Consider the following 15,956-nt stretch of genomic DNA (forward strand, 5'->3'; position numbering starts at 1 on the left):
CATCAAAATCCCAAAAGGGAGTCGTCGCGAATTTTTCTGTACAAGTTAAACGCTTAGAAACCGAACCAAAGAAATATTGTTGAAAACACCATATTTTCACCAGTTGATTTTCGGGTTGACTATTAAAAAAAGAAAGAAAAAAAAAACATAAATAAAATTAGTTTGTGTTGAAAAAGAAAATAATGAAATTTTCTTAATTGGAAACTCAGTAAAAAGGAGGAATTCTTACCGATTGAAACAATGTTTAAATTGTAATTAAGAAAAAGGAGAAAAAAAGTCCTTGAAAACAAACGACATGTTTCGAAGATGAAAGCAGGACTCATACATATATTAATATGTGAGCGGCAATGTTAAGGTATATGTGAGGAAAATCTTTTAAAAAATCAGGAAAATCTGAGTTGCCAGAAGCAAGGATATTTTCCATTCACCTACGATTTTGACATTAACATCGCCGCTTACCGTGCAGTTATACTGCAATGAAATAAACAAGAATAAGATCATGTCGTGTGTACTTTTTCAGATTACAATGTAATCTGAATGAAATGGACGTTATCAGAAAAAAAGTTAAATGAACGAATATATGTAGCTGAAAAGATAAGATTGTGTTTCGTTCAAAAGAATAAAAATAAAGAAAGAAGTTTGCAAATTAGAATTCAGTTTTGTTTTATTTCAGAACCTATTAATTTATTTCAGGGTATAAATAGTATGTTTGTTTCACGATAGAAAGTAGGCGAATAAGGTCCAGTGAGCAATCCTGGGCTGGTGATGGAACATACAAAGATTTTTGTGTATGTATCGGAGTCAATAATAATGTGAACAGTTGACCTCTCACAGAAGTTTGGACCCGCGAAGCATAAATTAATAAAATTTTCCTTGACGTCTCCAGGAAGATTTTTAAAAGGGGTATTGATGTTTATCCGACTGTTCAGTCGTAGCATTACCTGGACATGACGCTCGGGATTAAACCATTTTTAAGTTAGGAGACATACTGACTCGATGTCCAAAGTCAGCGTGGTATGTTTCACAAAGTCAGCGTGGTATGTTCGACAAAAAGACACGTTGAAAAGTAATAAAAACGTATTTGTTTGTGCATATTTCAGTATATTTTGGCTTTTTTCGCGTTTTTCGTCTATCCAAAATATCCACAATTAATTTATGTATTCTGCTAGCAATTGATACAGGAACTAGTGTTGCTATAGCGAAATATTAATAGCATACTGGGATGAGTAATACGGTTTAACAAGTAACAAGGAAAAAACAGTTAAGTTTGGTAACAGAGAACTTTTTATAGCCCTCACCACTTGGAAAAAACACTTCTAAAAAAATGTCAGTTAATGTCGAAATTCCAATTAAAACTGTTGTTGAAAAAATCAAAAAATTCGAACACAGGAGGCATGGGGGATACACAAATTGTTCTGCTACAGGAGTAAAAAAATATGAGATTCAAATAGAAAATTTTAGATATAGTCACAATACCGAATACCTGCAGGTACAATATTCTGCCAGAGGAGAAAGAAGTAAAAGTATTGAATCCTAATATCCTAACAAGAACTATTTTAAAAATCCTTTATATACAATGTTCTGCTATCATATGTAGAACCCATTACGAACTAAAAATGGGGGACCAACATCGCTAAATCGACTTAGAATTTTTCGCTGATCAAGAATATATATGCCTCGTATTTTCTAACGTGAGTACTTCGAGGAGTTAGGAATTGACAAAGTCAACACACCCTCTATGGTATGACGGAGGGTTTAAAAATAGTACTTGATAAAGAAAATAATGTCAATACAAATATATTGAAATGAATGCCACTATCATGCACGAACACGGACACAACATTTTTATGCACTTTCACGCACAAGCACGGCAATTGCACGGCACGTCAACAATTCGGTTTTATTCTGAGTTTAATTTTTCGGAATCATCTTTGAATATTTTGAGATAACGCGGAATTTCTAGCTATGAAAACTTTAAGCAAGATATAAAATCCAACTCATTCTTTCCTCCAAAAATAATCTATATTTCATTCTGGACTTGGTATATGCTCTTGAGCATAATATATTTTCAACTCCGAAGTTTTCGACAATTTGTGCGAATGTCTAAAATATCTTACAAGCTTTTTCTTACTATCAATTTGCTTTCCAATCCGTGAAAAGAATATTTCTCAATGACATCGTTCCGATTATTTTCAAATAATTCCATTAGAAAATATGGCCTAACGAACTTTAGGAGTAACATTATGAAAGGTGATCAACTATAAATACTTTATAGGGCCTAACGTGATTACTTTGAGGATTTACAAACGGTATGAAGAAGCCAATTTAATAAAAGAGCAATAAATCTATATATATAAAAATCAATTGTTGTTCGTTGGCAGTGGAATCACTTGAGAACGGCTGAACCGATTATTATAATTTTTTATACAAACGTTCGCAATACCCCGAGTTAGGTTTAAAAAAAATCATGAAGATATCTGTTCCACAATTAGTATACGACGTAGCCTTGTCTCTTCCCCCCCCCCCCCCCCCAAACCATATGTAATTGTTTGGGGTCAGACGAACTGGCCACACCTACTTCGGCCGGGCCGAACTTTGAATAACCTCAACCTTTTGGAACGAATTAAAAAATTTTCAAAAAATACAATGCTTAAAAAATTCTGTTAAAAATACCAAATATAGCCGTATATTGGGGTCTATACGACGTGGACCTACATAGGCATTGTTTGTCATAAGCCATTACCATATTCAAACTCGAAGCTTGATGTAAACAGTGAATAATGTAGCTAAAATTGTCAAAATATCGCATATAGGGAGGTACCGTTATATCGGAGCTGTGCGAAGACGTGCACCTGCATAGACAATTATCTGTCACAGGCTGTAGCATCCATTACGAACTTCAAATACCACATATCAAACAATTTCGATGGGATTGTACCTAAAATCGTCAAAATACCGAATATAGGGATGTACTGATATATGGGGCCTATACGAAGACCTGGACCTACATAGACAATTTTCTGTCACAGATTGTAGTTCTCATAACGAAATCCACATACGTAATTTGAAACAACTCTGGTGAATAATGACGCTAAAATCATCAAAATACCGAATATTGGGAGGTACCCTTATATGGGGGCTATACGAAGACGTGGACGTGCACAGACATTTTTCTGTCCTAGGGTGTAGTATCCATTTCGAACTTCAAATACCAAATTTGAAAAAATACCGTTAAATAATGTCGCTAAAGACATCAAAATAACGAATATAGGGAGGTACCGTTATATGGGGGCTATACGAAGACGTGGACGTGCACAGACATTTGTATACCCTCCACCATACTATGGAGGGTATATTAACTTTGTCATTCCGTTTGTAACTCCTCGAAATACTCATGTCAGACCCAACAAAGTATATATATTCTTGATCAGCATAACATTCTACGTCGATTTAGCGATGTCCGTCTGTCCGTCTGTCTGTCTGTCTGTCCGTCTGTTGTAATCAAGCTATCTTTCGAATGAATTGAGATAGATGGCTAAAATTTTGCACACATGTTTATTTTTCCAGTAGGCAGGTTAAGTTCGTAAATGGGCCATGTAGGTCCACGTTTTCATAAAGCCCCCATATAACGGTACCTCCCTATATTCGGTATTTTGATGATTTTAGGGACATTATTCACCGGAATTGTTTCAAAATTGGTATTTGAAGTTCGTAATGAATACTACAGTCTAAAATAGAAAATTGTCTGTGTAAGTATATTCGGTATTTTCATGATTTTAACGACATAATTCACCGGAATTGTTTGAAAATTGGTATTTGAAGTTCGTAATGAATACTACAGTCTAAGATAGAAAATTGTCTGTGTAAGTCCATGTCTTCGTATAGTCCCCATATAACGGTACCACCTGATATTCGGTATTTTGGTGATTTTAACGACATTATTCACGGGAATTGTTTCAAATTTGGTACTTGAAGCTCAAAATGGATACTACACCCTAAGACAGAAAATTGTCTGTGCAGGTCCAGGTCTTCGTATAGCCCCCATATAACAGTACCTCCCTATATTCGGTATTTTGATGATTTTAGCGGCATTATTCACCGGAATTGTTTCAAAATTGGTATTTGAAGTTCGTAATGAATACTACAGCCTGTGACAGAAAATTGTCTATGCTGGTCCAGGTCTTTGCACGGCTCCAATTTAACGGCACCTCCTTATATACGATATTTTGATGATTTTAGCTACATTATTCACCGTTTATTTCAAGTTTCCAATTTGAATATGGTAATGGCTTATGACAAACAATGCCTATGTATGTCCCATGGTAGAAGAATATAGGTAGACGCGTCGACACAGCTGCTGGGACAATGAACTGTTAAACCAATTTTGGAATTGAAAATGTTGAATGAAAAACTATTTAAATTTATAAAAATTTTTGAAAAAAACGCGAAATATAGTAGCCTCCGAATGACGTAGTATAAGAAAACATATAAAAATCTACTTATATTTGAAAAAAACATTTAAATTTTGTTGACATATCAATGCTCCCAAGCGTTGATGCATCTACCTGTATTCTTCTGTCATGGTATGTCCACGTCGTATAGACCCCAATATAACGGCTATATTCGGTATTTTTAAAATTTTAACAGAATTTTTTAATGATTTTATTTTTAAAAAATTACCAAATTCGTTGCAAATGGTGGAGGGTATTAAAAGTTCGGCCCGGCCGAACTTAGTGCTTTTTATACCCACCACCATACTATGGAGGGTATATTAATTTTGTCATTCCGTTTGTAACTCCTCGAAATACTCATGTCAGACCCAACAAATTATATATATTCTTGATCAGCGTAAAATTCTAAGACAATTTAGCCATGTCCGTCTGTCTGTCTGTCTGTTGTAATCACGCTATCTTTCGAACAAATTGAGATAGAAGGCTAAAATTTTGCACACATGTATATTTTGCCAATAGGCAGGTTAAGTTCATAAATGGTCCATGTAGGTCCAAGTTATCATATAGCCCCCATATAACTGTACCTCCCGATATTCGGTATTTTGATGATTTTAGCGACATTATTTATCGGGATTGTTTCAAATTTCGCATCTGAAGTTCGTAATGGATACTTCAGCCCATGCCAGAAAATTGTCTGTGCAGGTCCACGTCTTCGAATAGCCCCCATATAACTGTAGCCCCCCCCCCCCCCCATATTCGGTATTTTAATGATTTTAACTACATTATAAACGGATTTTTCTTCAAGTTTCACATTTAACTTATTGTAATAACTTATGACAAAATATGCCTATGCAGGCCCACGTCGTCGTATAAGCACTCGGTATTCTTCAGATTTTAACAGAATTTTTAACGGATTTAATTTTTTGGAAATTGCCAAATTTGTACCAAATGGTGGAGGGTATTAAAAGTTCGGCCCGGCCGAACTTACAGCTTTTTACTTGTTCTGTCTTAGGGTGTAGTATCCATTTCGAACTTCAAATACCAAATTTGATACAATTCCGGTGAATAATGTCGCTAAAATCATCAAAATTCCGAATATCGGGAGGTATCGTTATATGGGGGCTATATGAAAACGTGGACCTACATGTCCCATTTACGAACTTAACCTGGCTACTGGAAAAACAAACATGTGTGCAGAATGTTAGCCATCTATCTCAATACATTCGAAAGATAGCGTGATTACAACAGACAGACGGACAGATAGACAGACAGACAGACAGACAGACGGACAGACAGACAGACGGACATCGCTAAATCGACTTAGAATTTTATGCCGATCAAGAATATATATACTTTGTTGGGTCTGACATGAGTATTTTTGAGGAGTTACAAACGGAATGACAAAGTTCATATACCCTCCATAGTATGGTGGAGGATATAAAACATTTTAACACATCAAAATATTAACACATCAGTTGAGAACGGCTGGACCGATTTAACTCAAATTTTTTTTGGTTATTTGTAATTACAGTGGAAACGTTGTCATGAAAGAAAATGTTGAGAAAAATCGCGGAACTGAAAAAAATTGACTGTCCTATTATGATATGGAATTTTGTGTAGAATTGTTTCAGAATTCCTTTTGGAATTGAAAATTCTTATTGAAAAAAAAACCGAAAAAATCGAGAAAGTTTGCATACAATCTTGGGGTTAGGAAAATTTTGGGTTGGTAAATAAAAATCCCAAAAGAGGGGTACCCGGATCTTTTTTAGAGTCCATTTTATATAGCTTAACCACACACAAAGGGTCGCAAATATTTTGCGTATACTCCGCAAAAGTTACGATAACGTTTTAAATTTGATACAGTTCTAGGGGTTACATCATTTGTACAAAATATGTATCAGGTTGGTCTGCATTGTGATATAGCCCCTTTCAAATTTCTCAAAAGTTGGTAATTTGAGAAAGAAAAAAAAATTCTTTCAAATAATTATAAATATAGGACCATGCTCCATTATAACTCTTATGTGAAGGTATCCGGTGATTTTAGCTATTACGAGAGTCTTAGTCACATTTTTCAATTGATTTTGCTCTTATTTGGCATCTAGCTTCTAGTAAAAGACCTGTTCGTGGAAATTTTTCAATGTCATACAAAAATACCCCCTGATTCTACCTATTTCGAGGGCTTTGATTATATTTTCGAATCGATTTTACTTAAAATGTGTATTTAGGCTACTTTGGGGGTAGAGAACCATCTTACATGGGCCTATTATAAACAGTTAATGTAAACTTTTTAATATATATCCTATATTATTTAGGGTTTTAACTCTAAAACTAAAACCTCTTACTGAAAAATGGGATCAGGTTTTTTAAAAGACGTATTTAGTTCTATTTAATCGAGTCATCATTTGTATTTATAATAAAAATGGTGCCGTTTATGTGAACCAGATGTGTGAATTATTATGCTTTAGAAACTATGCATTAACGCGGACTGGGCCAGCTAGTATATAATAAATATATACATCTTGTTTTCATATATACTTTCACTTAAATTATGTTAAGTTATTCTAACGATATATTTCTTTCTAGGTAACGCTGTCAATCTCGATTCTCATTAGTCTCCACGTGTTCTTCTTACTAGTTGTCGAAATTATACCACCGACGTCATTGGTAGTGCCACTTCTAGGGAAGTACTTAATATTTGCTATGATATTGGTTTCGATCAGGTAAATGCAACCTTTATATTTACAAAATAACTACACATCCACCCCAGACTAAAAATACCAAGAGACGTTGGAGGAATAAAAACCAAGGAAAATTAATCAATAAATGTTGTAAATTATTAACACTTACAATAATATTATATTATCAGATATTGCATGACGTGACCACAAATAAACTTCGACATATCATACGACGGGGCTATATCAAAATATGCAAATTTGTTAGAACTCGAAAAGATAGGTGAAGTGTAGTAAATAAGTAACTATGTACTAAGGTGGAATGTAGAATATACAAGTGGTGGAAAAATAGTAGGGTTCTCTTTTGTTCTATACTGTAACATCAAGCAAAAATTAAGCTTCAAATAGTCTGTAATTCGTAAGCACAAAAAAAAAACTCTTAAAGAGAGTTGGAAACGCACTCCATCTATTTCTTTTGTGCTACTTTACAACATATGTTAACATTCAGACAAAAGAGAAAAAAAACTCTACAACAGACAAATTGACAGAATTTGGAAATTCGTCGGATAAAAGAGAGGACAAAAAACACTTAATTTTTAAAAGCAATAATCCAAGCTGTTTAATAATGAGGAATATTGAACCTAGTAAATTCTACTAACATTAATTAATACATGAATTAATTTTATATTTTACTTAGTACTGAAATTTGTAATGGAATCGCCCATATTCAGAATTAATAATAATAACTTATTTATTTTCTAACGGTCTCTATGACTTCCCACACTTCTTTGTTTCAGTCTCTTTAATACTCACTCAATGAGAACCAATTCAGCACATTCCGCAAACTCATTGACATTGCAGCAACATATCTTGCGTTGTTGTTGTTATTATGCGTTTGCAATCTCTTCTTTGCCCTTCAACAATCAATGGTAGAGAAAGATTTGTCAGTCTATTTTTTGACCTTGTGAAGAGTGTGTGGAAGATCATAGAGATAAAATGAAATTATATTGTACCAAAACAATGAGAACAAAATAAAAACTGAAAACAACAAAACCGAATTTTATTTTACCAAAAGTGACAAACAAGGCAAAGTGAATAAACAAAAAAAGGTTAAAACTTTACAAGCTAAGCAAAAGGAAAACAAACAATTAACATTTGGTCCTCGCGAGCCGCATAGTGCAAGAACTATTAAAATATTCCCTACAAAAATTGTACCAGTGACAACAAACATAAAAAGACATACTTTGATAAATAATGATCTACCAATAAACAAAGTGGAAGTGATCATCATCGCCCTTACAGGCAAAACAAACTAAATAAAGTGGAAATTAATTGCAATAAAAAGTTAATACTGTGACCTCAAAATACCTGCCAAAAATTGTGCTAAGACATAAGTTTAACTTTCAACAAAAATAATATGTACCGCTATTTTTAACGGGATATATTTTCTCAAAGTTAAACTTTGTACAACATCAACATTTAAGTGTTTTTTGTTTTAGACCTCAGACGACTTACAACAACAAAAGGAGCAGCGACCTCTTCAACAGAAATCTCGCAAAAAGAGGAACACAACAACAGTAAGCAAATAACATCAAAAATTACATTTGCAAAGTAAGTACATCATACCAATACTTACACATACACATGCATCGTTACGGTACATATCAGAAAGTGATTGATTTTAAAATTGTTAAACTCAGTATTTGTTTTAAATAAAGGGTTGCCATCCCTAAGAATTTATAAAACATTCGGGTGAAACTTTTAGCTGGATACTTGATGACCTTTTTTACGATAGTTCGTTGACATATACCAATCTATTGTACATATATCATACGATTATTCCAAACAATCAGTGAAGCCTAAAAATTGACCTTTCTTGGGGATTTCAAATATTTGCAAACAAACCTGATTTTGGATTTTTTCATACATTTTCCTTGCTCTGAACGAAATTGCAACCAAGGAAACTTGGGGTATTTTGGACATTCTTTAACTTTTGGACGAAATATTAAACTCCGACGTTAACATTTTTCCCGTAATATCGTTTTTTGGACTTCGCTGATATAAATTGCTGGATTTTCGACATTTCTTGGATTTTTTTTGACTTTTTGAACTTTTATTGCAAGTAATTGGGCAACTATATACATTACTTTCAACATGGATGTCACAAAGAAGTTCACCAATGCCTACAATGATTTGGTAGACTTCCACGAATTGCAAGCCAGCAGCACAGCCGAGGATAATGTGCACTCCCTGGAAGCTCATCGGATACACCTGGACCATATCTGGAGCCACTTCAAGCGATGTTATGAAGAATGTAGGGATTATGAACCCAAAGAAAGTGATCCTCCCATCGAACTTAAAAAGCTACGTGCAACATACAGAAATGCCATTACTACCTATAAAGTTACCCTAGGAACAATAAATGCAGAAATTGACGTCCTTACGAACAAGGCCTCGAAGACATTGGAAAAAAACATACTGGAAAATCCCGTTCATTACTCCATAAAGCTTCCTCCATGCCATATTCTATGGCAGCTACAAAACATGGCCGACCTTCCGAGACCTTTTTTCCGCCATTTACGTTAAAAATCCGAAAATTAGTAAGGTCGAAAAACTATATCACCTCAATCAGAAAACAGGAGGTGAAGCACGAGACATCATAGCGAACATTCCGCTTACGCATGATGGCTTTGATCTTGCTTGGAAAAACCTGACTGACAGGTACGAAACAAACGCATGCAAGTGAATGAGCAATTGAAAACCTTGTTCAACTTACCTTCGGTAATCTTAGACTCAAGCTCATCACTAAAGACATTGCAACGATCAGTTACGGGTTGCCTTGAAACATTAAAAACTTTAGACATTGACGTTAAATCCTGGGACCCTATTCTTTTTTATTTATGCTCTCAAAAAATGCCTAGAACTTACCTGCAAGATTTTGAAAACATACTAGACTCGAGTTCGGACATTCCAACATGGAGTGAGTGCAACAACTTCCTCACACAAAAATTTAAAATACTCGAGTCTGTTGGAAATATTCAATCAGTGCCTTCTAAACGTTCTCAGAACGACAAAAAATTCACTCTTTTCACACTAACATTGAGCTCAAATCAAAGAATACTATGACAAATAAACAACATAGACCTCAAAACGCGGTAGAGTATAAATGCCAACATTGCAAAGAACATCATTTTTTAAGAAATTGTCCCAAGTTCCTACAAAAGAATGCAAATGACCGTATTCACCTTGTTAAAATAACAAACACTTGTTATAATTGCCTCTTAACCAATCATGGAGTAAACGAGTGCAAAAGCAAATTCAATTGTCGAATTTGCAATCTCCGACATCATACGCTTTTGCATAAGGGAAGCTGAACACAAACAATTCCTGAATCCCAACTTGATGTACGACCTAGTACAAGTACACAAGCACTTACCTTAAAAATACAGTCCACACCTTGTATCAAACCAAAGCAACTCACCTCACTTGCTCTTCGCGATGAGAATAAACCTTATTCAAAACCAGAAGAGACTTTGCTTTTCACAGCCCTAGTGGAAGTTAAATCGAACGGTCAGAGGTTTGAAGCCCGCGCAATCATAGATTCCAGCTCTCAATCGACCTTCATCTCAGATAAGCTGAAAAATCGACTTCGACTTCCAACCAAACGCAACCTTGTACACGTTTCAGGACTTAATCCAGCAATGACGGAAACATCAACACAAGCTTGCATTTTCACTCTTCGTTCGCGAATTAATCCTGATTTCAAATTAGACGTTTGGGCTCCTGTTTTAAAAACTTTATTGTTCAATTTGCCACCACGAAATATGGATATTGACAATTATGATGAATTAGAACGCCCACTTGCTGATCCACTTTTCTACAAGAGCAGACCAATTAACATCCTCATTGGTCTCGACATTTGTTCAAACATTTTTGACCTGGCGATTCCGATGCGTTCACACGGTTCCTTATTGACTCAAAAAACAGTTTTTGGGTGGATTGTTGGGGGACCTGTAGAGCGATCGACCCAGTCACATAGACATATCTCGCTGGTCAACGCTGTGGCGTTAGACAACCTACTAACACAATTTTGGGAGGTGGAGGAGCCGCCAAGTGAGACTTTGCGATCCCACGAGGACATCTTTTGTGAAGACTTGTACAAGTCTACAACTGAAAGAACGGCTTCTGGAAGATACATGGTTGAGCTTCCTTTCAAAACTGCTGAGGAAATCGGAAATTCACGGAACATCGCAATGGCTCAGTTTCTTCGTATGGAAAAAATGCTCAGCGGAAAACCAGAAATCAAAGACCTTTATGATAAAACAATCATGGAGTATTTGGACTTAGGCCACATGAAAAAGGAGACCTTATAATTCAAACTTTAAAATGGAGGTTTTATAAGTTCGTATACAACGCCGACATTACCAAAATGTACAGGCAAATTTTAGTCAACCCTTCGCAAACAAAATATCAGCGAATTCTCTTTCGCACTTCGCCTAAATATCCTATTGAGGACTTTGAACTTTTGACTGTGACATTCGGAGTTAATTGTGCCCCCTTTCTAGCAATACGGACCTTGCTCCAGCTAGCCGAGGACATTAAGGAGACACATCCGTTAGCCTCACATATATTACGGAACAATATGTACGTCGATGATGTCTTGGCAGGAGGACACACAATTGAAGAAGCGGTGGTTTCTAAAAACCAACTCTCCGGTGCATTAGCCTCTGCAGGGTTTGATCTCCGAAAGTGGAGTTCCAATCACCCCACCATAATTAATGACTTACCACCAGACAGCCTACTATCCGACGATTGTCTTCACCTCTCTGAAAACCTAGTTACGAAGACACTTGGTATTAAGTGGAACATTAGTCGTGATTTGTTTTCATTCCCGCAACCCGACATCACACCCAAGTCGTCCTTCACTAAGAGAGAGGTTTTATCAATAATAGCTAGATTTTTCGATCCTTGCGGTTGGTTAGCGCCTATCATTGTAGTTGCCAAGCTCATTTTGCAGCAGATTTGGCTAAACAAGGTAGGGTGGGATGAAGGTCTTAGACCTTTGACGTCATCGGCATGGGAAAACTTTATCAGCGGTTGCCCAGACATTCAACATCTAAATGTGCCAAGATGGATACAATATACTCCGACCTGCAAGATTGAGATACATGGATTCTGCGATTCTTCTGAAAAGGCATACGCCGCGACTTTATATGTTCGACCTGAAGATAATAATGACGTACACTTCTGGTTGCGAAAAAACGTGTTGCATCGGTCAAGAAAATCTCTCTGCCTCGGCTGGAATTATGTGGAGCTGTTTTACTAGCAAAACTAACGTCATCAGTTATACCGAGCCTCAACCTGGAAAAGCATGACATCTACTTTTGGACCGATTCAACCATCGTCCTAGCCTGGCTTAAAAAACCACCATGCGCATGGAACACCTTTGTTGGCAATCGAGTGTCTCACATCGTGGATAAAGTAGGAACATCAAGTTGGTGCCACGTAAATTCATCAGACAATCCAGCGGACATTGCAACACCAGGATGCTCTTCTATCGACTTACAAAATAATGACTTATGGTGGCATGGACCTACTTGGCTCCCAGAGCCAACCAATTGCTGGCCACGATCGACACAAATTTTAGATACTCTGTTGGAAAAGAAGCAAATCAAAACACTAGTGACTCCTTCAACTACAAATCTAAGAGAAACCGACCCTTTGAGAAACTTTTCAAGTCTATCAAAAGCGTATCGTTCCTTTACATATGTTGCCAGAATCATAGGATTAGCACATGGAATCAAACCTTCAATCAATACACCTCCTGATGATGTTCTGCCTGAAGAAGTTAAGATTGGGAAATACAAAATGATTTTGCTGACTCAGTCCCACTATTTTTCTGAAGAATACCGTCTATTATCAAAAAATCGAAAATTGCCTCACAACAGTCCACTTTTATCGTTAAATCCATCTTTTGACGCCAACGGAATCATGCGAGCAAACGGACGTCTTTCTGACTCTCCTATGTTAACTCATAACGAAAGACATCCAATTCTGCTGCCACACTATTCGAATCTTTCATACCTTCTAGTTGAACATACTCATAAATATACATTACATGGGGGAAACCAACTTATGATACGGACTCTGCGATCAGAATTCTGGATCTTTCGACTTAAACCTCTGGTGAAAATGGTGATAAACCGCTGTAAGCCCTGCGTGCTATACAAACGACATACCCAAAACCAAATCATGTCATCTCTGCCTCCAGAACGAACGCAATTTACAAGACCTTTCTTAAATACTGGAGTAGACTTTGCTGGACCTTTTAGTATTCGAAACTTCACAGGCCGAGCATGCTTAGTAACGAAGGGGTACGTGTGCATATTTGTATGTTTTTCTACCAAATCAATACATTTGGAGGCCACCAGTGACCTCTCAGCACAAGCTTTCTTAGCGGCATTTTCACGTTTCATCGGAAGACGAGGTTGTCCGGCAAAAATGTTTTCCGACAACGGAACTAACTTTACTAGTGCTGCAGAAATGATCAGAAAGGAAAGACTATTATTTTTCAGACATATACAAAACGATCTCGTGCACCAATATGCCCATCAGAACCTGGAATGGAACTTTATACCACCAGGTGCTCCTCACATGGGGGGATTGTGGGAAGCAGGTGTAAAATCATTCAAGACACATCTAAGAAAAATGGTCCCCAATATGACATTCACTTTCGAAGAGTTATCTACTATCTTGGCCAGAATAGAATCTTGTTTAAACTCTAGACCTCTTTGTACTGCAAGTGATGATCCAAATGACCTTTCACCGCTTACTGCAGGACACTTCCTGATTGGATCACCATTGTTCTCTTTACCTGAACCCGACATTACTGAGGAAAATATATCTCTCGTTAATCGATGGAAGCGAGTAAAAATCATGAATTAATTTATATTTTACTTAGTACTGAAATTTGTAATGGAATTGCCCATATTCAGAATTAATAATAATAACTTATTTATTTTCTAACGGTCTCTATGACTTCCCACACTTCTTTGTTTCAGTCCCTTTAATACTCACTCAATGAGAACCAATTCAGCACATTCCGCAAACTCATTGACATTGCAGCAACATATCTTGCGTTGTTGTTGTTATTATGCGTTTGCAATCTCTTCTTTGCCCTTCAACAATCAATGGTAGAGAAAGATTTGTCAGTCTATTTTTTGACCTTGTGAAGAGTGTGTGGAAGATCATAGAGATCAAATTAAATTATATTGTACCAAAACAATAAGAACAAAATAAAAACTGAAAACAACAAAACCGAATTTTATTTAACCAAAAGTGACAAACAAGGCAAAGTGAATAAACAAAAAAAAAGGTTAAAACTTTACAAGCTAAACAAAAGGAATAATATTATTACTTTTTATACCCTCCACCATACTATGGAGGGTTTATTAATTTTGTCATTCCGTTTGTAACTGCTCGAAATACTCATGTCAGACCCAACAAAGTATATATATTCTTGATCAGCGTAAAATTCTAAGGCGATTTAGCCATGTCCGTCTGTCTGTCTGTGTGTCTGTCAGTCTGTCCGTCTGTCTGTCTGTTGTAATCACGCTATCTTTCGAACAAATTGAGACAGAAGGCTATAATGTAGGTCTAAGTTATCATATAGCCCCCATATAACGGTACCCCCCGATATTCGGTATTTTGTTGATTTTAGCGACATTATTCACCGGAATTGTTTCAAATTTGGCATTTGAAGTTCGTAATGGATACAGGCTAAGACAGAAAATAATCTGTATAGGTCCACGTCTTCGTATAGCCCCTATATAATGGTACCTCCCGATATTCGGTACTTTGATGATTTTAGCGACATTATTTACCGGAATCGTTTCAAAGTTGGCATTTGAAGTTCGTAATAGATGCTGCAGCATAAAACAGAAAATGGGTCATGTAGGTCCACGTCTTCGTATAGCCCCCATATACCGTACCCCCAGATATTCGGTATTTTGATGATTTTAACGACATTATTTACCGGGATTGTTTCAAATTTCGCATGTGAATTTCGTAATGGATACTTCAGTCCATGCCAGAAAATTGTCTGTGCAGGTCCACGTCTTCGTATAGCCCCCATATAACGGTACCCCCTAGATTCGGTGTTTTCATGATTTAAGTTAGCTACATTATAAACAGATTTTTCTTCAAGTTTCGCATTAAAATATTATAATAACTTATTACAAAAGTTGCCAATGCAGGTCCACGTCGTCGTATAGGCATTCGGTATTTTTAAGATTTTAACAGAATTTTTAACGGATTTTATTTTATTTATTTATTTATTTTTTTTTTTTTTTTTTTTTGGAAATTGTCAAATTTGTACCAAATGGTGGAGGGTATTAAAAGATCGGCCCGGCCGAACTTACAGCTTTTTTACTTGTTTTAATTCCAGAATTGAAATTTCAAATGTGTTTTTATTGAAACTGATATTTTTTAGATGTAAATGTTTATGAGTAAATGAGCGTATGTGTACTAAGGTGATCGTTTTCAAGACGGCTTGATGAAAATGTCTGATATTTGTTTTTAACCCGTACCAATACACCCTAACAATTGTATCTCCCCACTTAGCAAACCAAATTTCGGACGACCGACACGTCTTTCTAAAGTGTGAAGTTTTGTCCGAATTCTGTGCAATTTATCTAAAGATTTGTTTTCTTATATTATGACAAACAATGCCTATGTAGGTCCACGTCGTATAGACCCCAATATAACGTCTATATTCGCTATTTTTAATATTTTAACAGCATTTTTTAAGTATTTTATTTATTGAAAATTT

General features: G+C 36.0%; 1 protein-coding gene across 6 annotated transcripts in view; it reads left to right on the forward strand.

Moving 5' to 3' along the window:
* The window catches only part of LOC101894068 (acetylcholine receptor subunit alpha-like), a 331,275-nt gene that overhangs the window by 246,181 nt on the left and 69,138 nt on the right, over window positions 1-15,956 (forward strand). For 4 of the 6 annotated variants that reach the window (XM_059126854.1, XM_059126853.1, XM_059126852.1 and 1 more), the window contains one exon: window positions 7,035-7,171. The exons of the other annotated variants lie outside the window; for them this stretch is intronic. In XM_059126854.1, the coding sequence (XP_058982837.1) occupies window positions 7,035-7,171 (137 nt within the window). The remainder of the gene's footprint in view (window positions 1-7,034; window positions 7,172-15,956) is intronic. 6 annotated transcript variants of the gene reach the window in all.

This window comes from Musca domestica, unplaced genomic scaffold (assembly GCF_030504385.1).
Source record: "Musca domestica strain aabys unplaced genomic scaffold, Musca_domestica.polishedcontigs.V.1.1 4, whole genome shotgun sequence".
Lineage (NCBI taxonomy): Eukaryota > Metazoa > Arthropoda > Insecta > Diptera > Muscidae > Musca > Musca domestica.